Source organism: Cyprinodon variegatus, unplaced genomic scaffold (assembly GCF_000732505.1).
Source record: "Cyprinodon variegatus isolate N-32 unplaced genomic scaffold, C_variegatus-1.0 Scaffold75, whole genome shotgun sequence".
NCBI lineage: Eukaryota > Metazoa > Chordata > Actinopteri > Cyprinodontiformes > Cyprinodontidae > Cyprinodon > Cyprinodon variegatus.
In genome coordinates, this window is record NW_015150528.1 from 110,695 (window position 1) to 136,135 (window position 25,441).

General features: G+C 39.0%; 1 protein-coding gene across 4 annotated transcripts in view; it reads right to left on the reverse strand.

Annotated features, from left to right (window-relative positions):
* Positions 1-791: 791 nt before the first annotated feature.
* Positions 792-25,441, reverse strand: part of ets1 (v-ets avian erythroblastosis virus E26 oncogene homolog 1) — a 41,545-nt gene continuing 16,895 nt past the window's right edge. Inside the window, exons 1-8 of one of the 4 annotated variants that reach the window (XM_015372750.1) lie at positions 24,523-24,847; positions 13,838-13,957; positions 13,146-13,346; positions 12,766-12,843; positions 12,193-12,438; positions 9,113-9,373; positions 5,200-5,318; positions 3,544-3,759 (exon numbers count right to left, since the gene is read on the reverse strand). In XM_015372750.1, coding sequence (XP_015228236.1) covers positions 3,544-3,759; positions 5,200-5,318; positions 9,113-9,373; positions 12,193-12,438; positions 12,766-12,843; positions 13,146-13,346; positions 13,838-13,957; positions 24,523-24,589 — 1,308 coding nt within the window. In that variant the 5' untranslated portion in view covers positions 24,590-24,847. Of the gene's footprint in view, positions 3,760-5,199; positions 5,319-9,112; positions 9,374-12,192; positions 12,439-12,765; positions 12,844-13,145; positions 13,347-13,837; positions 13,958-24,522; positions 24,848-25,441 lie in introns of those variants that run through there. The other 3 variants (XM_015372749.1, XM_015372747.1, XM_015372748.1) reach the window with 3 other exon arrangements.

Here is a 25,441-nt window from a genome sequence, read left to right on the forward strand (position 1 = left end):
AAAAAGATGTTTCGTTTTTATTTAAGGCAACTGTTCAAATTCGGAATCTAATTTAGTTTTTATATAATTTTAATCATAGAAAAAATTTATTAGACTTCAAGTCCACCTTGTTCCAAGACATGGAGAATAAAATGTCTTTAAAGCAACGCTAAGATTGACACCGATCCTGTTTATTTCAAAATCTGTCAGACACCTCTTTGAGTCCGAATTAAATAGCTCTTATCTTGCCAAAAAATGTATGTCATGTTAGCTATCATTCAAACTTTGTTCAAAGAGGAGAGATTTCTTAATAGATGGATTGCATATAGAGTTGGTCGGGAAATACCTTTGAATACTCAAGGTGTAGATGTGTAGGAAGTAAATAAAAAGAGGTTGGGTTTCAAAATCTCACATTCATTCCTCTAAAAATGATTAACTGTTCATGAATAAGTTATCAACCATTAAGAAAAATTTAAAAGTTCCTTTAAGGAGAATCATAGAATCCAAAATACATAGTAATCTGACTTGTACTAATGGGTCCACATTTTACATTAGCATAAAAGATGCATGTTCTAACTATCTTAGGAAGATCAGTTAGGTAAACTGATGCCTTAAAATCATAAATCAACTAATGCATCATAGAATGATTCAAATCATTCAGATTTACAAGAAAGTATGTGAGATGATGCAGAAACAGCAAAGTAGCTGATAAAGCTGAAATTGGTTTCCAGAAGATTACCTAGTGGCAAGTTTGCATGTATTTTTCCTCAGTATAAAGAACTAACCATATAGAGATAAATAAAACATCACACAGAATGATAAAATCTTTCTTCACATATATTTTATAACATTTTGAAGTACATTTTAGAAATAGAAGCTACAGTTTATAAAACCTTTCCAGCAGAAATCATTGATGGGCCAGCATCAGCCTTTTTTCCTCAAGCAGACAGGTCTATTTTTTATATTAAAAAAAAAACAAAAACAAAAAAACAGACAATTGAAAAGAACTCCGCTACATTATTTTGTCCTGCGCTACCTTTAAATTCCCATGAAAGCACCAGCTGTCTGCGTCTCTCGTCTTTTATAAAATATAAATTATTGAAAAATATTCAAATGTTTGTGAACTAAATACAATAAAAATGATCTCTTAACAAAAAAAATACAAAGACACTATAAAATGTACAGAAAAGAATAACATCCATTAAAAGACAATAAGGCTTTCCTTCTAAAATCCATTTTGAGATATGCATATGCCACAAAATATTGGTGCGTGTATATATACTCGTCACTGATAACAAGTCCTGCAGTAGGTTGTAGTCTCCCACATTAAACAACAGAATGCTTCCTGACAAAACATTTTTCTTTGAAATATTAACATTATAGGCAATAAAGTTTTCCTTTGTTTTATACATTATGACAACAAAATGGAAAAAACAAAACAAAAAAGAAACAGAAACAAAAGAAACACTGTTTTGAAACAAGAAGAATAGACTGAACATACAGTGCAGTTTATTACATTTAGATCTTATTCACTGTATTGTAAAAGCAACACAGGTTTGAGAGTCAGTGCTGGATGAATGATGGAGCTTTTTACCAGTTAGGCAAGAAGAACAAATACAGCATCTCTTCTCTGCACTCAGTGGGAAACCCGAATCAGCAAAGACTTTGTCCTAAAGCAGTCTGCTTTACAAAAAAAAAGATAAAAGACAACACTTTCCAAATACATGAGAAATTTCTGCTCTGTGTCTTCAAACATTGTAGACACCCAAAGCACCGTAGCCAAAAGACCTCACATGGGTTTTGGTTATTATTCCTGCTTTGTCTCACGATTATTTGTGTAATCCGGGTCTCAATAAAGCATTATGAAATACAATCTGTACAAATAGACATCTCCAAAGCTATTTTCATCCATATGGGTAACATTCAGCCACTGTAAACAATAACATAGTATTTTAGGATAATATTCAACTTTGGCATTTCCCAGTGTACCGACACTGTTCCCACTACTTGGGGAGGAAACCACTGCCAATTCGCTTAAATTGTAACCAGTGAATTGATATAAATGTGCTCTTTGAATACGACACTCTCTGAGACATATATTATTTTGTTAATTGATAAAACACACATAAACAACAATCGGAATAGTCTGCCATCAACCCTGCATGAGTCATACAAGCCAACTTGCGTCCTTTCTACTTCCTAAGTGATAATCACCTGCATATTCCAAAAACCTCCTTTCCATGACCATTGTTCATACCTAACAGATTCCCACTCTCCATAGCCAACATTTGTCTACTGCTGCTCAGTCTTCCTACATTGCACCATCACACAATTCTAACTCCTTTCTATGGGCAACATGTGCTAGATAACAGACAAAAAGGGACTAAATTTGACATTTCAAGTTGAGTAAAAATCACCATAACTTTTACAGAATAGACAGAACCATTAAAACATTATCAAAACGATCGTTGATCTTGACAGTGAACTGACAAAACGGTTCATCTAATTTGCACCAAAGACTCCTGATTCTCCCCACATAGATTGTCTACAGTTTGCTAATACTGGAGGCATATGCAAAAATGCTTATGTTTCAGTCACAGAATGTGTCCCTAACAAGGTGGCCACACGTACATAAAGGGTGAAAGCGTCGGTTTCAAGAGCAACGGCTACTTTCAGTTGTCTTTCAGACATCTTTGGGTATGAGTAATCTCAAACAGGCTCTTGCAGGCTGATAGAGCATGGGGCTAGAGTGTCTCTAGTGTTGTCTGACTCAGTTTGGAGCAGTTCTGCAATGCTCTGCATGAAGAGAGCAATGTAAATTGGCTTTCAGTGGTGAAATGTATTTTAAACCCCTTTAAAAAAGAAATACTCTGCCCAGTAATCAGCCTACGAGACATTAATCAGGTGCTCTAACAATATAATACTGGCACAAGCATATGGTCCTTGAACATTAAATCCAACATTACACTTTTTTTGGTCCTTGCTAAAAACTCTCTACTTGCAGAAGAGAAACAGTGATAATAGATGTAAATATCAGTTCAGTAATGACATTTTGGCAACTGTTACCTCAGCAGGAACCTTTTACCTGCTTCCTCATTGACTCAAAAAAGAAATGAGTTACTTTAAAAAGGTTCCTTCTTGAACTGCATTGTTCATTCACACCTTGTATCTCGGAGCTCTCGTCTCCCCCGCTTTGCTACCTAAACGGAACAGAAGATAACCTGATAATCCTACCCAATAGCGCCTCACTTGCCTTGAGCTGCTAAATAATACCAGTAACATTTCACACACGCGCACAATCAAATGCACACTCACACACAGGTAAGCACGTCAAATCCAACAGGTTGTGAATACAGGCTTTTTTTGGCTTCTGCCTTCCTTTTAAAACGTGGTCTGAAAGACTGGAGCTCAAACCTGACAAAGACCACACCGAGTCTTTAAAAAAACTTTTCGGTCCCCCCAGAAAAATGGATTACCAAGTCTGTCTCACAAGCCTCAGTCCCTGTGGCTCCTTAACTTTTGTCCTCAGTTTGTTTTTGCTTTTTTTCCCCCTCGGTTCTGTTTTCACTCGTCTGTGTCGGGCTTTACGTCCAACATTGCGTGCAGCTCTTCAGGTGTGTAGCCGAGCAAGCTTTTCAAGTCACAGACAAAGCGGTAGACGTAGCGCTTCCCAGAAGTCTTGTGGATAATATTCTTGTCGTAGTAGTAGCGCAGGCCACGGCTCAGTTTCTCATAATTCATTTTGGGCTTGTTTTTCCTCTTTCCCCACCTTCGGGCAACCTGCAAAGGCAGAAGGAACAAGCTCATCAGGAGAAGGAGGTGACTTATTTTGCTCATCAATTCTCCTGTTGACTAGTTGCTTTTGTATTGATTAACTGGTTATTAATCAAAAACACAAGGGGCTAATATGGATAAAGCTAAAGGATAGAACTAAAACTAATGCCACTTGAGAAATTCTGGTTAGAACATATTTTTATTTGTAGAATTAAACAAAAGCATAATGTGTATTTTTGCTGTTTTGAATAGGTTGTTAATCCAGAAAAAAAGGATTATCTGATTACTAAATTTGTTGATTATTTTAATAATAGATTAATCCTTATTAACTTTATTTCAGGCCTACATCATAATAGTAATAATGGATATGATATTCCTTGCAAAAGTATGAATGCATTTCAAACATTTTGTGATTTTCCTACTTTAAGAGAAAAATAAATAAATAAAACTTAAATCTATTTGATAAGGATTTTATATGACGCATTAACTTTAAGTAGCATATCATTCTAAAATAGAAACAACTGTGTTTTCCATTGCTTTTACCAATAAAACATTGATTCCTTAAATGCCATACAGAGCAATAAAAGTCAACTGATCAGTAAATAAAGGTCCTCTGTGTGCAGTTTAAATTAATATGGCAATACCCCAATACCGTCAGGCTGGGAAGGGTGGACTTTAATCAGAGAAACACACCAACAACTAGTAGATGTGCAGTTCGCAATTCTGATCTTTAAAGAAAGAGTGGGATGATTGCTGAAATGTCAAAAGACAAAGAAAGTCTTGTTTGTGGTTTACAACCAGCCATGTGGGGGGCCATCATATGTGCAAACCTTTCAGTCTGCACATATGATGCTCTGAGTAGCAGAAACGAATGATGCACGCAATCCTACCTCCATTGTCCTATTTCCCCTGAGGGATACAGGAGTGGTAGCATCCTTTTGAGTCTACCCTTTTTAGCATGAAAAGCGAAACTAGTAAGAGACAATTGAAAGATGGACAATAATCTGTTAGAGGCTTTGAAAGACTTAAGTCTCCAACTAGCGCTACGCACAGAGCCAGAGTTATAATAGCTAGATCAATGTATGGAATCTAGGAAAATTTTGAAAAAAAAAAAATCTGTTTAGAGATGTATGCCAAAAATCTTTCAGACGTTATTTAAAAACCTTTTTAGGATTCCTTCCACTTTTGCACCACATGGTGTTGCTGTCTTAAAATTCCCATTTAAATGCATTAATGTGGTATTGCGTCAGTGTAAATAAATCTGAAAAAAAAAAATACTTTTGCATGGTACTAAAATTGATATATCCAAGTAGGACCTAGTCATTAAACACCAGCCCAGAAACTAGAGGCAACTGTTTTTACAAAGAAGACATCTTATTCATCTGGCCAAGCACTTAGGACCTCCCATCTCGTGTGCCAGTGACCAGGAGGGTCACAACCTCTCACCTCATCTGGGTCAGAGAGCTTAAACTCCCAGCCGTCGCCTGTCCAGCTGATGAAGGACTGGCAGGACTTGTCGGTCAGCAACTCCAGAAGAAACTGCCACAGCTGGATGGGGCCACTGCCTGTGGAACAGATGCGAAAGGGTGTTTGAAGGAGGTGTTTTGTTTGGGCAGCTTACATTGAGAGACTGCATTGTTGATTGTCCTGATGCTGGCCAGAGTGAGGCTTTACTGAGGTAAGTGTTTGCTCAGGCCATAGGGATCAAAGTTTGAGGGAACATTCCCTAGTTCTAAAGTGTACTTATTGGTTCAAGGTATTAAAATTCTCCATCCATCCATAGGATGCTAGTGCTGCATATAAACCAAGGTCCTAAAGCTCAGCTCTTGGCATAGCTTGCTTTCAGATATTTTATGACACATTGCAGTGCAAGAGGAATTTGTCAGGAAAGAAAAAGCTTTAAGGCCAAATAGAATGCCAGATCTCAACACTGTCCAGTCCTAAATATGAAACTGCTAAATATTCATGCCAATTATTCACTTAGGTCTGAAGAGGGACAAAGTAAACCTTCTAATCTGGGTCAGGCTGAAGGAAAGCAGTGGAACTAAATGTCCTACTAAATACAACAGTCTTATTCATCATGTAGTCCCTTGTCTGCCAATGGCCCTCTACAGTATGTGAATCTAGAGTCTGTGTCTGTATGAGTTCCTCACTGATGAAATCACCATTTTAAAAAAGAGGTGCTGCCTCTGGGCGTCTGCAGCACATCTAACAACTTAGAAGCAATGCTTCAGAAAGAGAAAAGCTCCTCCAAATATATACTTTATACTAAAATAGGGTTTGTTTTTTTAAAGAAAGATAAAAATAGAAACCTAATAATTCCAATTATTACAACTAAAACAAGACTTGATGGAAAAAGGAGAGAAGACAGAACAAAGAGAAAAAAAAGAAGGTTTTGTATATGAACTAGATTCACTGTGCTCCACTTTGATCGTGTGGTTTTTTTCACATAGAAGAACGCGCCCACTTTGAGGCTCCAATGTTGAAATCACACCTGCCTTTGCAGCGCACGCCGCCTCAGCAAAACTGGAGTTCAGCTAGACTCACCTCATTGTCTCCTGAGCCTATAAGAAAAACCAAATGTGCCCTTACACAACTCAAAACCAAAGCTTTCTGTGAAACAGACGCGTGGGCCGAAAGTTTGAAATGGCATTTCGGAGACCTTTTTATAAAACTCCCGTTGGGACTGAAGACGGTGCAGAATAAACAGCCACTTTGGGCTTAAAAAGAAGTGACTTCTTTGCAACACTACGTCTCTTTCAGGCGCAAACTGTTCAAAAGCGAGCCAAAGTAGCAGTCGGCCCACATACATGGGCGATACCAGCTCGCTGTGCTTTCATTGCAGAATGCAGGCGACCCGCGTAAAAAAAAAAAAAAAGTTTCCAAAAATATGTTGCACTCTTCATGCACAAAGGGCTTCATTGAAAAAGCATACACTGTGGCAAGAGGGTGGGGGCTTCCATTCACTGCAATGTTTAGTATGCAATCCATAGAACACTAAATACGTCTTAGATATGCACAACTAAGATAGAAACAATATCACTGATAGATGAGGGGAGATTCTTACTAAACCTTCTTTTTAGTATTTGCAAATATTATTCCTTATCAATGTGTAAGAAAACTAGTTTTTATGTGGGTTTTTTTTTCCAGCAGAGAAAAAAAAAGTAAAAATCAATATTAAAATACAGATGTTTGAGCAGTTTATGAATTTGTCTGTTTGCAGGGTAAACAGAGATGAAAATCGCAAACTACTACAGGAAACCTGTAAAGATGTCAAACAGAGCTTCACTTATCGCTCAGTAGCCTTATCTTACACCTTTTCCTCAACCTTAATGTCACCTGTCATATCAGGACAGGAAATCAAGAAGAACAACTTCCTGAGTTGCTATAAACATTGTTTTTGGACATGTTTATAAACCTGTTTTGGTGTCTATTGGGATATCTGGTAACTATATGGACTATTGGAGGACAATGAACCCTTTCTAAAATGAGCCAATGTTTTAGGCACCATGCATTATCATGAAGATGAAGATTGTCAGCAGCAATACTCAGGTAGCCTGTGGTGTTTAAATTGAGCTTATTTGGTAATCGGTTCTCAAAAGTGAAGTATGGTATGTTTAAAGATGATATTCTGCCTATCTTTGCTGCAATGATTAGATGTTATTTGAAAAGTGTTGCCTCTCTTACATTACTCTCTCTCTCTTACTCAAACTAGTCTGTTTATTCTACTGTGAGTAAACAGACTATATCATTTGCTGCCCACACAGTTTTTATTTTTATTTTGAAACAGGCTTCCTAAACCATCATGCATAACCACCAGGTTATGCATGATGGTTATAGTAGATCAGAGGCCTGTCAGATATTTAACCCAGCTTGTCTGGAACAAACCATCCTGTCACATTCAACCTCATTTAAGTTTTTGGGTTTGTGCTATTAGTCGATTTACATTTTGTGTTGATAAACGGCTTTACCTGTAAAAGTTGTATGCACCTTGCTTTCTAATATACAGCTAAGATGAAAGCAATGTTCCTCAGATTGAAATAACATTGCAATATATTAGATATAACAAAACTTGCACAAGAAAAAACTTACTAATGCTTTAATCTTGCCTAAAAAACACCCCCCCAAAAATCGGAGTGATCATACAAAAAAATATTAACTTTGAAACACTTATTTTAGCAAAGGGTGCAGGGAGCAACGCAAGTCTTTAATGGTTTTGGAGGAGCTGTGTCTTCTGTTTGTTATTTGATTAAAAATCCATTACAACATCTTTCCAACATCATTACAAATGAATGACTCATTGGGCCTCAAGTGGCTTTTGAACTAATAACATTGCACATGAAGACTTAACTCGTGCATACCGACTTCGGATCAGTCTAATGAGATCTCATGTATGTATTGTTTTTGACGTTCGAAAGATCCACTCGGCTTTCCCCCTTTTTTTATTAGAGCGATGCACTCTTGTGACTGTAATTTTCAGCTAGAATGAAAAAGTCCCGTTGCAGAGTCGGCAGTAAACATTTTAATGATTTCCCTATAAATGTTAAAAGTTAATACTACGCTTAGGCCAACAAAATACTAGAACCAACAAGCATTAAACTTGTTTTTACCTTCCTACACACATCAAGTTAGCACTTAAAGGTAACAACAACACCAAATATAAACTCAAACTTTTAACAGATGCAAAAATAGTGCATTTGCTTAAGAGGTTTGCAAGTATCTCAACATCTTTGTGAACCTGAAGAGCATACGTCAAGCAGCTTTTTCGAGCACGTATGGGGTGTGAAGATGCCTCAATAAGATGAAGAGATAATTTTGCTGTGTGGCTGCGCGCAAGGGCAGGCATGATTTCTTTATTTTACCACCGTTGCTAGGACGACCTGGAAAAATAGGTTTAGATGCGGGCTGCAGATAGCGACGAGGTAGATTAGAAGTGAAGGCAGAACAAGAGAGTGAGAAAGAAAAATAGAGAGCAAAGAAGAAGAGAAGGAGGAGGCAGGAGCAAAATCTATTTTGCTGCCTTTGATCTGCATAACTTGGGCAGCTTTGGTAAAAGGTGTTTCTCTTTTTTTTTATTTAAAAAGTAGTGCAAACACAAAACTCCCACATGTGGGAGTTTTGCAAAGCATCAACAACTGTGTTACAGCTGTGCAATGAAACTACAAGAAGTAAAATAATAAGTTTTACCCCGTCTGGTGATGGCATGAATACACAACCTGTAAGGATCTATTCCTAATCCAAAAATGAGGATTTCTGTGAAACTTTTCCCAGATTCACATTTAGCCTTTTTAGGTGTTATTGAAAAATATTACAAACCACAAGATTCTCACATTTGATGTTTGCCTTCTTGTCATCTTACCCGTGTATCCTGCCAGCGCTGCCGCTGGGATGACTGGCTTATCCTTGCTGAGGTCGGAGCGTTCCCTCACGTAGTCCTTGAAGGTGCCCTTGGGCTTGTGGCCATGCAGGGCGGTGGGGTAATCTTCTGAATCAAAGCTGTCGTAGGATGGTACCCGCTGCAGGCTGCTGAACGACGACTGGCTGCTCCACGACTGGGTCAGTCGGTCACAGCTCTCAAAGCTATCGATGCTCTCAAAGGAGTCCTGGCCACCAAGTTTACCTGGGAAGGGATACGAAAGAGGGGGGAAGGATTTGTCATTGAGGAGCATGTTTAAAGTTTGGTACATTTAGTGTAGAGAAACAAAAGGTGATGAAAACTTCATACATATTCCCACATACAGTATTTGTTGTGTCTCCTACATCAATTTTTGTCAACTAGACTTCCCATGGATGCCTTATTCTCACACTTCCAAAGAGGCCAGATTAATAGAGTGCATAGCTAATAGTAGACATGTTGACAAGTTTTCATAACTTAACTTTATTTTTTATTATTATTATTAAAGTAACTTGAGCTTTCCACAGCGCCTCCAGGGTACAGACAAGGTTCTAGATGATTTTTTGATTTTTAGTTTCCATATAGTTTCATTAAGGGCATGTCTTGGTAGGTTAGTAGTTTGGTCAAACTCTTTCTGATGGAATAAGAGGTGCTGTCTCAGATGTCTAACCAAATTTAAACCTCTTTACAACTTTATTCCTGACTTGCTGTGCCATTTTCTTACTAATGTTCTCTAACAAACTATGGAAGTCTGCATAAAACAGCTGTATTTACTCTAAGATTAAACCATATACATATATCCATATAATAAGAAGGATCCAAAATGCTTTTTGCAGGCTCGCTGGATTTAATTTGGGGGTAAATGAGAAAAAGGGGGCGAATGCATATGCACACTTTATAGATTTTCACTTTAAATGTTGAAAACCATTTATAATTTTTATTCAACATCAGAATGATGGACCACTGTGTTGTTTTCATACACAAGATTCTAATGAAATACATTGAAGTTTGTGAGTTTAGTGAAAAAAGTTAAAGGTGAAAGAATAATTTAGCATTGTAAGATCTTATAATAATTATAAACAATAATAGTTTATACAATAATTTTGGGAGGCAGTGGATACGGTAGCAAAGATTAAATCATTGACTAACATAAGACCTTAGCAGGAAAATCTTGCTTCACTTTCTAAGCCATACAGTTCTCTGTTGTGCCACCCTTTCCATTTCACACCCCATTTCGCTTTTACAACCACCATTTGGCTTTGATTCCAAATGGAAGACAATCACACATACTGTCTTGCTATTTTTGGTCCTGGGAAAGATAAGCGGCGTCTTTGAATTGTAAGTCATTAACAAATGACAGATAATGCAGTGCCTCCACCAACGCTGAGATCTTCAGCTGGTAAAATTGAAGCCACATGTGAATATCACTCAGGCTACAAAGACTTTTCCCACATCGAGCAAGCAACAACACAACGCTTGAGAGCTCGGTATGTGTGTTGCGTGATGATCGGATCCTAAATCTTCCAGGCAAACATTTAAAACCCTAAAACAGGGGGGCCCTTTAATGCTGTACATGGCAGATGCTCTTCATTTATGCAGTTGGGGATTTGTGAGAAGAAAAGCCCCTCTCTTTATGACTTAAAATGTAAACCATGTTGCTAATTCCTCTGTAAACTATCACTTGGAGAGAAAACAAGCCTGCCAATTAGAAAAAAAAAAAGCAAACTGTTTCATGAGAAAACCCCTTGCCTGCTAACTGAAGATGACACCTCTATCTCCTTACCCAGAACATAGAGGCTGAGATGAGGAAAAGAGGCCAAGAAAAACAACTCTCCGTCTTTAGTGTTACGCCGCTTGAACTGCTTTACATAAGGGACAAGCGGTGAGCAGAGAACACATTGTGGCTTTGGTTCGTGTATCACTCTGACAAAAACAATAGGGTTTTCATTTTTTTCCCAACCTAGTCTCGAGTATGTGAGGCGGGTTTGCATGAACCACAAACCAACCAGAGGGCCTGCTTTTCTTCTCTTAATGCGTGCACACTGATGTGGCATGACAAGATTTTGGTAGCTTCAGCACAATCACACGCAGGCCGACACCCACAGACACCTACAACATCTGCACACAGACACATGCATGCATGTACTGACAGGTTTAATAAGTTCTAAAATAAAGTTAGAATTTGGTTTGAAACGGTTGTGCGAACGCTGATTTAGTTTACCAAAAGGATTCCCCAAACATAAGGCCAATGGTTTGTAAAGGTAGTCACATCACCTGATCTTTCTCACATATTTTCCTGTTTCAACCACAAACTTCAATGCATTTCAGTTAAGTTTGATTTGATGAGCAAACAGAAAAAAATAAAGTGGTTAGGGCAGGATGATGTTCATGTTCTTAAAAAAAAAATAAACTCCCATTTTAATTTGTATTTTAAAAACTATAGGGGCAAGTTTTTTTTAGCACCCTTTTTACTAGCTTGGGTATAAGTATGGAGCGGTTCTGTGACCATCAATTTTATAGTCGTTAAAGAGATTTACTGTAAGATTTAGAAATGGAGTTTAACTGGGATGCATCTATATGCATCTGTCCTTCTAAACTCTGTTCAGGTCCCCTATCCCTGCTGAAAAAAAAACCATCTACTTTTAGCAAACCTTTAAGCTTCATAGAACAGCTGGATTTATAATTATATTAAATAGAAAAAAACAAAAATAAAATATTATCAAAAATTTTGCAGCAGTAATCCCTGACCTTCCCCCATGGGGATCAATAAAAGACACATCTCATCCTGAACCACATTTGAGAGCAATAGAGTAAAAAATGCTGTATATAAATGTTTCCCAAGCCTTTTAATCTAGAAAAGAATATATATCTAAAACAATATATTTTGTTCCTCATACTCCATAGAAATGTGTTGGTCTATCCAAAAAACAAATCACAACAAAACACTTTAAAGTTTATGCTTGCAACGTGACAAAAAGTGGGCAAGTTTAAAGGTTATGAATACTTTCACAAGGCACAATAGCATACAGTGCAAGACCCCTCACCTCTGCTGAGGCGTCCCACACACATATTGTCGGGGGACACCACTTCCTGCTTGACAGAGAAATAGTCCCCCTGCATGGAGTTGAGGGCCGTGTCTCGTAGGATGATGCCGGGGTATTCGCTCTCATACTTGAGTGTAAGCAGTTCCTCAGAGCTGATGGGATGGAGCGTCTGGTAGGACTCCGTGATGAAGCCCGGCTCTGAGTATTCAGAAGGAGGGACACACTGAGCATGCTCAATACCATAGCCTGGAAACACAGAGGCAAGTTAAGGGGGATAGCTAAATTAAAAAGAAAAAAAACAGAAGGATAAATGAAGCAAAGGGAAGCACAGTCATTGTTTGTCTAGCGTTCAAATTTTCCCAAATTAAAATTTCTATGGAAAAATATCACTAAATGCAAAAGTATCCCTGTAGATCTGAAATTTACCAACATAATTATTATTCTAGAACTAGTGGCAAACTGTAACTATAGCAGTTTGTATTCACAAAACGGATCAACTTTCCATTCATATCTTAGAGATGCATCTATGGCAATTAGAGAGAACAACTGACGACGATTGTGATGAGTACTTACTGACAAAATAGTCTGAGGTATAACGAGATTCCTGGAAGTTGGAGGTCAGTCCATTGATGGGGTAATGCTTTGTATCCTCTTCATAAAAAATGGATAGAGAGTAAGCGTCAGTGACCTCATTATTGATTTTTTGCTCTTTTTTTTCTATCATGTAACTGCATCCAGCATTATCAAAAATTAATGTCTTGAGTGAAAACATGCCTTCCTGTTTGTCTCCTGTTACTAAACTGCCATGAGGACCCTCAATTATATAAAAAATAAAAAAACAACCACTATGGATTAAATATATTTTCTAAACTTACAGCAAATATAGAAAACAAACAAGAACAGGAACAAGAAAGTATGATTGGCTTTTTTCACTGAATTGTTTGTTGCATTACCTTTCTGGAGCATTTCTAAATGTTCCCAAAGGATGTCGCCCACAAAGTCAGGTGCTAAGTCCAAAAAGCGGTCCTTCCCCATCGCGCACAGGCTGGCTCCATTCATTCCAAATTTCTCAAAGTCGACATTTTTCAGACTGAACTCATTTACTGTCCACGTTAGCCATTCCACCACATGGTTTTCTGTCCACTGTCTGGGATCTGCAGAGCAATAAAAAGCTGATGATTGGTATATTTACTGCAAACCCATTGAAAGTGAGTGCACAACAAATTCAATGGAGGCTAGATATGAAATTTCTGGTTTCACGCTCACTAACTGCCAATTGTCACAAAGAACATAGGGACGGAAGGGAACATTAACCACAGTGCTAAAATGCAATGGTTGTCAGTTGTAGTGGGATTACATTGTGATACTGTCAGTCAGATTGATTGCAAACAGCATGTCTGTTTGTGGTTGCATGGATTTAAAGGCCAACTCATCATGTTTTTACTCTGTGTAGAAGTGAAAGTGTGCTTGAACCAGAATACATGAAGTTTTACACAGGGTTTCCTTTCTTTTGGTACAAATTACCTTTCAGAGGGTAAAACAAAACAAATGTATGCCCGGCATGTGAAGCATCGCAGTGGATTTGCAGTCTAAGTCCTAGCTGAGAAAATAAGATTCCCACAAATAACCAGCTGACAGTCTTTACCTTTGGGAATACCCAGCCTTTGCTGCTCCTTTGTGAAGCCACTGAATGTGGCCTTCAGAGCTTGGGACATCATCTCTTTACTCCCAGGAGTCAACAGGGGGACGTCTCCACACTCTGGATCTGCAAAACATGAATAAAATATATACATAAATCAAACATTGTTTTTAGATTTGAGAAATTTTATCCAAAAGTGATTCACCAACATTAAACACATTCACAGAGAGAGACTCATTCACATATGTTAAAAAACGATACATATATCTTTTATATTATATACAATTTAGTGTGATTTTTGGTTAGCTGATGGTTGAAAGGCTACATACTGGACTATGTATTTTAAACAGTGGGCTCCTCTGGCCTTGTCAACAGGCGCTTAACTGTATTCATGATTTTAAGGGATTAGCTGAACTGTAGCGTTACACTCAAACATATATAGTTAAATAGTTTCTGCCCCCTCTTCAGAGAGAGTGCTAATGCACAGGTCCTAATGGAATAAAAGTTTGCATCACACTAGTTTGACAATTTAGAGCGGACTAAAAGGTGTGAATGTGCCCTTTAAGGCACTGCATATATAATTTATTGTTTGAAGTTTCAGCGTAGACATAATTCCGTACAAAATCCAAGATCATCTGGCAATGAATATTATTTATAGGCTCCCCAGACCCAATCTGCTCCCCTGCTTCTACATCCTGGGTGGGGGCGCAATGTCTGGTGCCCATCAGAGACTCTGCGACCCCTACCACGTCGCCCTGACACAGTGGAACTAGTGTCGCAAGACCAAGCATGGGGTCAAACATTCTGACAGGGCAAGGGTCACGGGATGGGGTGATGATGTCACCAAGAGTGCTAGTGGGTGGCTTAAAGAGTGGGGGGGTGGGCTGTCTCGAGGGTCGCAGTGACAACACTGTGTTTACTGTTCTCTGCTCTCTGCCAGTGGGCACCCAGCAGGGAACAGGGCTGCCTTTGATGGCTTTAAACAGAGCCTGATGACTGCACTCATCTAATTAGATTGACCAAGCTGCAAAAGTGTGGGATAAAGGGCGCAAACCATAAGGAGAAGATGATGGGAGAGGGACATAAAGACCTCAATGCTAACAAAAATCCACAGTCTTCCAAAACAACAAACTCAACTAACTTATCATTTAATGTGCAAAGAGCTCATCTTCATTTTCAAAAGAAACCCACATGTAGTACCATCAATGTGCAACATATGAACATGATAAATGCTGAATTTACAGACCACAGCGCAGTCAGTATCTTATTTATTTATCCACAGGATTAGTTTTATCAAGCCTCAACTTTCATGCAACCTCTTTTGCCTCAGTTAGTCTTTCAAGACTGTCAAAAATCAGTAATCTGATCTTAACAGGCAAATTGGTAAGAGGGAAAACTGTGTCACTCGCCAGGATAGAACCACCGTTCGTCGAGCCCAGATGTCTTGGCATCTCTACCGGCGTGTGGTTTTTATCTGCCAAGCAGAGCTAAGCTCATGCTTGTTTTCACCGCTCACTGACGTCTCGACCTTGTCTGGAATGCAGAGCAGCTGTCCCTCCTTCACCCATGTAACCGGTGTCTGTCTGGCAGTTTGTAAAAAGTAGGGCTCTATGTTCCTCCGTTCAATACAGACCTGGGACAAAAGATGGTTCTTTGGATGTTCATGGGAATCAATTATGCCAATATTAAATTATATTACATTCTATTACACAGGAAAGCAAAAACAAAGAGCTTCTTAGAACAACAAAACAACTTAAAATTAGAAAAGGGTTGGATTCTGGTATGAAGGAATACCACGGATTATCAAGGGAATGCAAGAAAAGTAGCTAAAGTCGTCAGAGGTTTGTTGATTAAATGAATTGTGGAGTAATGCAGCTCACATCGTTTCCTTGCTTATCTGCAGCTTAAACTACTTCTAAAAATAGTAGGTAATGCTAGTTTGTTACTATATAAAAAATAGAATAACAAACAGCAATATAAAAAATGTAAATATATATATATATCTTAGTAATGGCTGCAGTGTTACCATTTTAAAATAAAAAAGTATTTTTTTCTTTTTTAAATAAAAAACACTCTATGGATTGCTAATTCTAAAGTAGATATTTTATTTATTTTGTCATTGGGCAAAAAAAAAAGGTAATTTCACAGGTTTTAAACCAACTGTTGATTGCATTTGATTGGTTAAACTAAAAAACTTAAACAATACAAAAGTCGGACCTTAGTGGATTACTCTATCCAAAACATGAGTGGAATAATCTATTTAAGGATTCTTTAAAATGCAGACTACTAAAACTTTTACTTTTTCTGCTTTTATTATTTGTAAAACTCAAAAGACGTCACCAATCATGCAAGAACTACCAGTGGGCAGGAATCTTATACAAACCAATGCCGTCTAAAACAAAACAAGCAAATCCTTTTAGACTACAGTCTCATAATATTGCTAACAAACTTCAACATCACAATTGTGTAATAACAATAAGACTTTAGCAAGCCGTGTTGAGTTTTCCCTGACAGTAACTCCATCTAGCCTTTTACCAACTCTATTTTCCTTTTAAGAGGCGTTAGCGGAGCAGATACTCTCATATTGCAAACGGCTCAGACAGTCTGAGCTTTGATGTGAAGACAGAGGCAAAATGTGGCAGTTTATTTGAGCTGGATAGAGTGAAGTTTGTCTGCACTTTCGAACCGTTTGAGTCCCCTCCCTCCCCATCGCTTTTATCAGCCTGGCTGCTGTGCGTGCTCGCCCACGCAAAATGGAACCCACTTTAACACTAAATCCTCCATCAAAAGACACTCAACACCACAGAGTATAACTAGCTATGCTGGGCGTATTAAACAGATATGTAAGAACTAAGAATACTGGCAGACTTAAACTGTAAAATTAAAGTTTTGTTTTATCCAACTACTTGTATGCTTTGAAGTGAAAATTCAAACCAAATACAACTCAACTATTAACTCAAAATGCATGTGCATCTAAAGACAATATTTTTTTGTGCACTGTATTCATCTACACAGTTTATTTTTGTGTGAAGCATGTAGCAGAGGGTAGAGCAATGTTGAAAGGAAAACTCCAAATGCAAAACTAAAGTGATAATAGAGCAGTATGGTGAATTATCCTTATGGAAGTTATCCATGGCAGCGTTAATGTACAATACGTATCCATTAGTAGGAAAGAGGCGAGCTCGGACCTAGACGATCCCTAGTAAATGATGAAGTCCTGATACAATTTCAATGCCTGTGAGTCCCATTAGATGCAGCATGGTCAGTGCGCACTGAGCCTTAAAGCATCCACAAGTCATCACTTTCCACATTAGACAGTGTGGGTTTGTCCGCAAAATGAGTCCCATCCACTTAGCTCACGAAATTGTGGGAGGGTGTGTAAATCACAAGGCAACATTATGGCATTCAAATTTCACAAACCAGACTCTGAATTAAAAAAAAGGGTACCAGCAGACAAAAATATGAACTGGAGGCCATTTCTAGTAAAGTTGCAAGATGTTAATATATTCTAAGAAGTACTAATTGAGAGTAGTTTTTCAGCTAGAGAAGCAGTAAAAGGTATTGATTCACTACTCTTGTCATTATTTGACTGGGACAACTACCATGGATCCTTACACTAAACTGGCAGGAGTCTTTGTCAGCATTTTGAATTATGGGTGGGAATTTAAGATTGCTGCTGCTTAGACCCAAAGTTAATTAGGTCTGAACAGGCATAGCTAGGTAGGGCTGGGCAGAACTGGGAAAGACAGCATGAGAGTATCTTAAATGGCTGGGGGAGCATGACTCATCAGCCTGTAAAATGAGCCCACCAAGGGATAAGAGAAGCACTGGTGGGCTAAAAGCAATTGAAACAGAGCCAAACAATTGAATGGGGGGATTCATAAAGATCCCCCTCTCCATTCTACTCATCTCTTGAGTGACATCACAGTAGAATCAGTGCCATCTTCCAGCTCCTGGCAGAGGATCAGTTCATTCATGAAGTCTGTGCTGCTGCCTCTACTCACAATGATGCAATGTTACAAAAAGAGCATGCAACCAGACCCCACAAATAAGGGACAATATGCTTTCTGTCATGTCACAGGGCTAAATATAGCCTGGGAAGGTTAAGTTGGTGTTTGTTAGGATGGAAATAGAATGTGGACTGTAGAAAAATGTGAGAATGGGGGCTAAAAATCTGCTCAAAGAAATCTCTTTATAAAGAAGTGAAAGTGTCCATTTTCTGTGGTTAAGCTGCAAGTTCCTGTGGCAAGGGGGGGGTGGGTTGTGAGTTCAATTGAGGGTCATTTCACAGATATTTCCAAGTTTTTTTCTGAATATCCCAAAAAGCATTGGGCCGCATATCATCAACAACACAAAAGGTGCAGAAATAAAGTTCAGAGTGGAGGTCATTGTTTAAGAGCTCATGCTCTTGTTGGTTGTCTTGGGTGAACTACCCTATCTACAACTGAACAATGCTGGAAAGTTCTAACCAAAGGAGTCTTTGATGAAGATCCATATCTAGAAGCCCAATCTGGGAACATAAGGTCATAAATCACACCAGTATAAAGGGAGTCTTTTCAGCAATGCAGGGTGATAAAGTGGCTACTACTGTGGATGAGAGAGGAGGAGTATGGGTTAGCTGTCTGTTTTTAAGACGGCTTCTTGTGTAGTTGTTTCGATTTTCCATTTTAATGCCAATGAGCAGGAATATAAGAGTAGGCAAGGTGAGGAAACCAGACCAGACCTAGACCAAAACATGCTTCAAAGCAGGGCAGTTATAGGCTAACACAATCCAACTTGAAACCAGGAAAATCCCACCATCAGAGGCTCCAGTCCTGACACACTAGTTTTATTCTAACATTCTAACCACTGGCTTCTGGCTGCCCCTCTGAAACACGAGCCTGTGGCGATGTTAGGCAGCTGGAAAGGACGCACTGCTATTGCTGACATCTGCCTTCGGCCTTGAAAGTAAGAGTTGCCCAGAACAACACTTCAACAAAAACACTGGCAAATGAAGCATACAATAATTATTAAGCTGTGTTTCTACTAATTCATGCAATCAGGTATAAAAGCTAAACGTTTTTTTACTAGAGGTTTTATATGAAAATAGGTTATCTCCCTGATGCATAGTCAACTGTTTTGTGTAAACAGCTGAGCTTTAGGTATGCCTCAAGTTTTCAAGATTGTGCAACACTATCCGTGTCTGTTGCAAAACCTTATTGCAAAATGCTTAAGTTCTCCTTTAGTGCTAGGAGTAGAATGATAGCCAACGAGAAGGGATCTGAAAATTGACTAAACATGACTGGCTTCAACCATGTATTGCCCTAGTCCCAATTTCTAGGAAGAATATAACTGACAGGCAAGCATAATACTGGGGAGGGTACGTGGTGTTACTTAAGTCAAACCTATAGTCCAGCTACCCCAGCTCTGATATCCCTTACTGGATGTGTCCATGCCTGCTATAAACAGACATGGGATGCTCTGGAAGAACTGTTTAGGCATTAACCCAAACACACGACATATCTGACAAACAGTTTACTCTCCATGTTTCTTTTTTTTTTCCAAAAGAACCAGTGCCTGCCCCATTTTTAGTCCAAACCAGTGCATTCCAAAGCCAGGTTTCTGGTACAACAGTGAACCATGTAGGACACTATACAGCTTTCCATTCAAGCTCACTGATCCCTTTACAATCATTCCTTTGGTGCAACATGTATGCATGTACATTTTGCAAAGCCTGGATCTAATTATGCATTATGAGGGGCTGTATGTTCTACAGATGGATACTTGATAAATAAATTCCCTCTAGACCACACTGTTTTCATGTTGCATGCCTCAAATTCCACCTCTGTTTTACTATCGCTAAAGTGCTTCTCACAGCTTTCTTGTTTTCCTATAATGTGACCAAAAATGACTTGTGGTCTAAACAGCAAAATGGTTTCAGCTCTGGATGATGAACTGCTTTTCTATTTTAAGCTCAATGTCACCTCCATAGCTAATAGGAGCATCAAACATGAAGAAAGTTCCTTATCTTACTAAGATATATGTAGCTTTCCACTATGTAGCGCAACACCTCCAACTTAACTGATTAAAAAGACGTAAACCAGGATTTGATAACATGAAACGTTAGCGCAGTTTTGCAAGAAGAGATGGAAGTGATTTCCAGCACATGAGGAAAACTTTGCTGTTATGTAAACTCTTACACAAACTGACTTCTTTATCTCTCTCTCTTCAGTTCTCCATCTCCCTCTTAACAGCGCAAACGCAAATGCACACACGGACGGGTTGTGACTCATTTCATCAAAGAATGACTGGACTTCAGGGGATAGCGTGCTGCTTCATTAGCCTATGTGACTGGTCATGAGAACAGCAATGACCATATCTTGTAAAATTCCACACAGTGAATCACAATTTGCTCATCACTACCTTGTAAATGTGTATAAAACAAACATTAACTATAAAGCCTCACATGGGGTTTGTATTTATCTGGATTATTTTTGATATCTTCTAAAGGATTTGCCAGGTAAAAGTTTGACATTTGGTGCTAATAGGGTCATGCTTTATTAAAGGCAAATTTGGTGATGGAAAAAATCAAAAGGTTTAATAAAATGAAGAAAGGACTGGAGATTGTGCTTTGGTGTCTCAAATAAAGGAAAAAAACCTTGAGCATGTCATTTTATTTTGATAGAATTATTAAGGCCTAGGTCATCACCAGTAGCGAGAACTGCATCTAAATTTATGTGCCTAAAGCCTCACAAACACAAACCTTCCATACTGCTATGATTGGGTTAGTCAGTCAATGAATATAGCTTTTATGCTGTAGGTCTGATACAAATACACTCTGTGGCTGTACCCCATTTATTCAGGTTAATACAGACTGAGGCTGAGGCAAAAAACAGCTGTGCACACTAAATGAAAAAAAGGAAAGTAAAACTAGAGCATATGGTTGAACATGACAAAAATTGGTGACATGGCCCAATTGCGGACAGTTAAGATCTGTGTTGAAACAAACTTTTTAAGCATTTTTCATAGCAGATAACACAGATCGTAAATGGTATGAGAGAGATACAGTTACTGTAAAAAAGGTGAGTGTGTGCCTATGTTGGGGGGATGAGAGTTATGCGTTAGATCCCTGATCATACCAGCTACGGATCAGTCAGTTTAGTAATAAAAAAAAAAAAAAAAAAAAAAAAAGGGAATTATTGAGCAGCAAAAACAGTTCAAACCCATGCGCAGACTCCCTGCCGGATGGCCAGTGGCGTGTGGTGCAGCAGGCGTCTAGTGCCATGACTCAGGAATTACACACTAGGAATGACTGAGGATAAGACAAAGTGCATTCACCAGGAACTCACCATATCCCACATCAAGGAGTCGTGAGAAAAACTCATGTGGCCAACAGAAAAAAACAGAAACAGTTGGGGGGGGGGGAGAGAAAAAAAGGGGATGGTCGCTTGAGAACGAGTGGGTGGGTAATTGACTAGAGTTACAAAAAAAAAAAAAACTCCTGTTTGTCCTAGACATCCCCCAGCCAAGCAATTTATTTCTATTTGTTGTGGTTGTTTTCTTTTTGTGAAACAACAGTCAAAAGAGAAGCTGTCGGTCAGTTTCCAGGAGATGCACTAAATCTTGGTCACCGTTGATTCAGACCATTTATTGCTATCATATTCACCACACCTTGGTTGTTCTGCCAACCTTAAGATCCCTCTCTCAACATATGTTTATTATTTAGCAGTGTGCTGTATCTGCTACTGACACGCCTTACTTTATGACTAAGCTTTATAAGCAAAGATTAAGGCGTGTAGTCACTGGGGAAGCATTATAAAAGGACCTACGCAGTACATAGTTTTATACAGCATATGACAGACTGAAGAGCAATCAATGGAGCACTGAGTAAAAAGGGGGAATTACGCATTTCATGTCATGAAAAGATACAATGTACAGCACAGAAAACACAGAGAGAATTAAGAGTTCAATGCATTGTGAAAATGCACAGAACTCCATTCTATCTACTCTGTGTGACCAGCACATGCAGGTCTATTATTACCACTTATACCACCTACTGCCTAGAAAGTCCAGACATGAACTGATCAAGACTATTACCATTTGGGGGAAGTAGAAGAAAAGCTGACCAATAAAGTTTTGATTCTTCCAACCAGATAAACCTCACTTTTACTTGAAGAGAGAAACTGTAGCACTGTGAGATTCACTTACAGACCACATCAAGAATGGCCTGGATCACCCAAAAAGTGTTTGCACAGCTGTCAGCTAGAAAAGCCCACTCAAACGTTGGCATATACAGTATTACACTGTGCCACTTAAGTAGAGCTGACACAAGGCATCATAGTAAAAATGGAACCTCATGCAATACTCTCTCTTCCCTTGCACCACAAAGCCACAAAAGTTGGAATCTCCACAGAAAAGAACATCTGACGTAGTTCTGGGAATCTTTTCCAAGGTGCAGCTTGTATGTGCTTGTACTCGATTTCACAGGCAATGAAACAAATGCCATATAAGGCCTCACTGTTTTAGCATCAGAGCTGCAGCATGTTGATCAGATAAAAGTGAGTCTCCCTTCAAGATCTTACCATGCGTCCATGCATGCCACCCAGCAGGGCATGCTTGGAAGCATTCCTGTCAGCCACTGAACCCCGAATTTCAGGTCGTAAAAAAAAACTGAGCAGTCAAGTGGGAGAAGGTTAAAACGCTGAAAAGTGCAACCTTTTCTGTAAATGAATGGTGAATCTTTAGATTTTTAAAAACGTTAACCTTTGCTTGATTGTGTTGCAATTCTGTAAAATACAGACCTGCAGATCCTTTCAACACCATCTCTGAGAGCTGAACTTTGTTATGGCTACACAAAGCAGTCAGTCACAAACTACCAAGAACTGCTCTGTTACTATGAAAAAAGTTTGCATTGCCAGGAATTTCTCACTGTATCGGGGGTGGGTGGGGGTGGGCACCATAAGAGCTTTGGGAAACATTAGAAGCTATGTTTGGGTGTACCTCTGACCTAGGCGTTGTGTGAGCACTTTGAAAGAAATTACCTCAGCTGGAGGGTGAGAACAGCCCCATGTAAGCCGACACTGGCAACACTTCCGTTACAAAAGAAAACAAACAGCGTAGTAAGGTGGCCTAAAAACTGGTTAAGCATATTAGCAGGCTTTTACAGTAGGCTATGTTGATGCAGGTGTTTCTCAGAAAAGATGACTGCTGTTCTTCCAATAGAGCAACAAGAAGCTTAGCACAAATGTGCACTGCTACCAAGTGGCTGTTCAGCAGATTCCAAAAAAAAGCTGTAAATTCTCACTTTTGGGGCTGTTTAGCAGTTTTAGGCTGAATTTGCCTTCAGATAGCTCCCGCCTCATTATGCTTGGGGAAAGCTTCAAACCTGGGAGTACATTTTTCTTGTATGCATAGTAACACCAAAAGGTAAACATAACTATGAACTTGGAGACAGTTTGAGAAGTTTCAGTTGGGTTTTTAAACTCCTCCTTGGCAGGCTTGCGATGAATCAAGTGCACCCAAGTGAGCATAGAGGGGCTGAGCATTGCGAAACAGTTTTACAGAATAGTGCAAAATGTTTGTGTCTGTCATTACATTTTAATGCGTCTGTCAAGTACATGTGGTTTTTTTTTTGGCTACAAGCTGCAGGTATCAACAGCAGAGACTTTTTTTGCAGTGAGACACGACTCCCTTTACTCTGTTAACTTTTGCAATTAGTGTCAGATTTCCATTATGCTTCAGTGCAAGCTTGATGCTCAGCTAACAAGTCCAAAAGCCACCTGAGCTGTGAGCTTTTTTTATGTAAAATAAAATATGCAAATTTAGCCCAACTAAAACTTTAAGTAGGAGAAGTGAAACCAAATAATGGCTTCAAACCCAAAATAGTTCACAGCCGTGGCCAAAGCCTGTCACTGCTGGGCGTACAATCCCTCGAGCAAGCCAGGCAAGCCTCAGCAGTGCAAATTCATCACCTCAGCCTGCCTCTCTTTCTTTCTGAATCCTCAGTTTCAGCCACTTAGGAGGAGGAAGAGGAGGAGAGGGTTAGGGAGATGGGGAGACAATGGGAGGGGGTGAAATTAGGGACCACTGCTTGTCTCCAGGGTGAAAAGTCAAAGCTCTTCCCTGCATGACATGGGATAAGTAGAGATGGGTGGGAGAAAGAGGGAATACATTGAATAAAATAAGAACTATATGTGAAACATGTCAATTTATCATCTTAAAGCTAAGATAAAATAAAAGTTAAACACTTTAACATGTCCTATTACTGTAACATACTCCAGCTGATGCTATAATTTAAGTTTCAACTTACTTTAACCATAAACATCACTGATGCAATTTGTTGAAAAAAAACTTTATGATATAATAAAGCCTAGCAGTGATAAAAGTAACTGCATACTATAAAGCTGATTCAATAACAATGACGTGAAACACGCGTACAGTACAGCCCATTGCATGACTGTAAAGCCTGCGGCATGACAGCATTCCTCTTTGCGTTTTCTCCAATATTGAGCAACCAAGCAGTGTTGACACATTAAAGGCGTTCAGGACGTTATGTCCACCCTTTCAGCGCGTCTAATTCAAAGAATGAACGCTGTGGTTGAGCAATCAACGCTATCTGTCACCGGCCGGGCTGCCTGCAGCTACGAGGAAAACATCTAAGGAGTGATGTTAACTGTCAGCGCGCTTCATATGAGGAAGAGTTGATTACTCACCGTCCATCTTTTCAGCCTTTATGATTGTTAACGTTGGTTTCATATCGACAGCTGCCGTCATGATCATCAGATCAGTGAAAAAAAAAAGCTGCGTCCTTTTTTTTATTCTAAGAGCTCCAAAAGAGGGAAGGAAACTGGAGAAATCTTCCCCTCCTTTGGCGCACCTAATTCTATTCTCCTTACACCAAAAGCCGACTGCGCTTCTTTTACTCTCTAACTTCTGTCGGTTTTTCTCTCGCCCTCTCCGATGCAAACATACACACTCCCTCTTTTCCTCGTTCTTTCTTACTTACACTAACACACTCACTCCTTCCTCTCTATCTCTGGCCATGGGCGTTGCATTTTGCAGTGGGAGCGCTACAACTGCTGAAGGGGGCGGTGTTTGAGGGGTTGACTTGCCAGTTGATTCACAATTCAATTAAGGCCTACTATGTCCCACTCTGAACACACCCCACCCTCCCAGACACACACTCACATTTATGACACTGTCATACTTCCCTTTTTTTTTCTGAGGAAAGATTTTTGCCAAGATCCCTTGAGGTATAATCAAACCTGATTCCCGCAAACATCCATCTTTGTCATTTCTTGACAACAATGGAAAAAAAGAGCTCTCTGATGGACTTTTTTAACAGCATAATCATTGTTTAGGTACACTATTTTAAACAAAACAGCAAAATGTTTGTGAAATGGCTGAAATATGTAATACTTTAAACTTAAAAAGAGACTTTAAACAAAATCTGCCACTATTAAAGGCACATGGGCCCCAAAGATATATGAATGAAAATTCATTCATTTAAATGTCACACATTTCATTAAAATGAGCAACAGTTTGTTTTTAAAATGAGGACCATAACTTTAATGTTAATTTGACCATGTACAGTTTTCCAGCTATATATAGTTAAAAAACTGTAACCAAGAC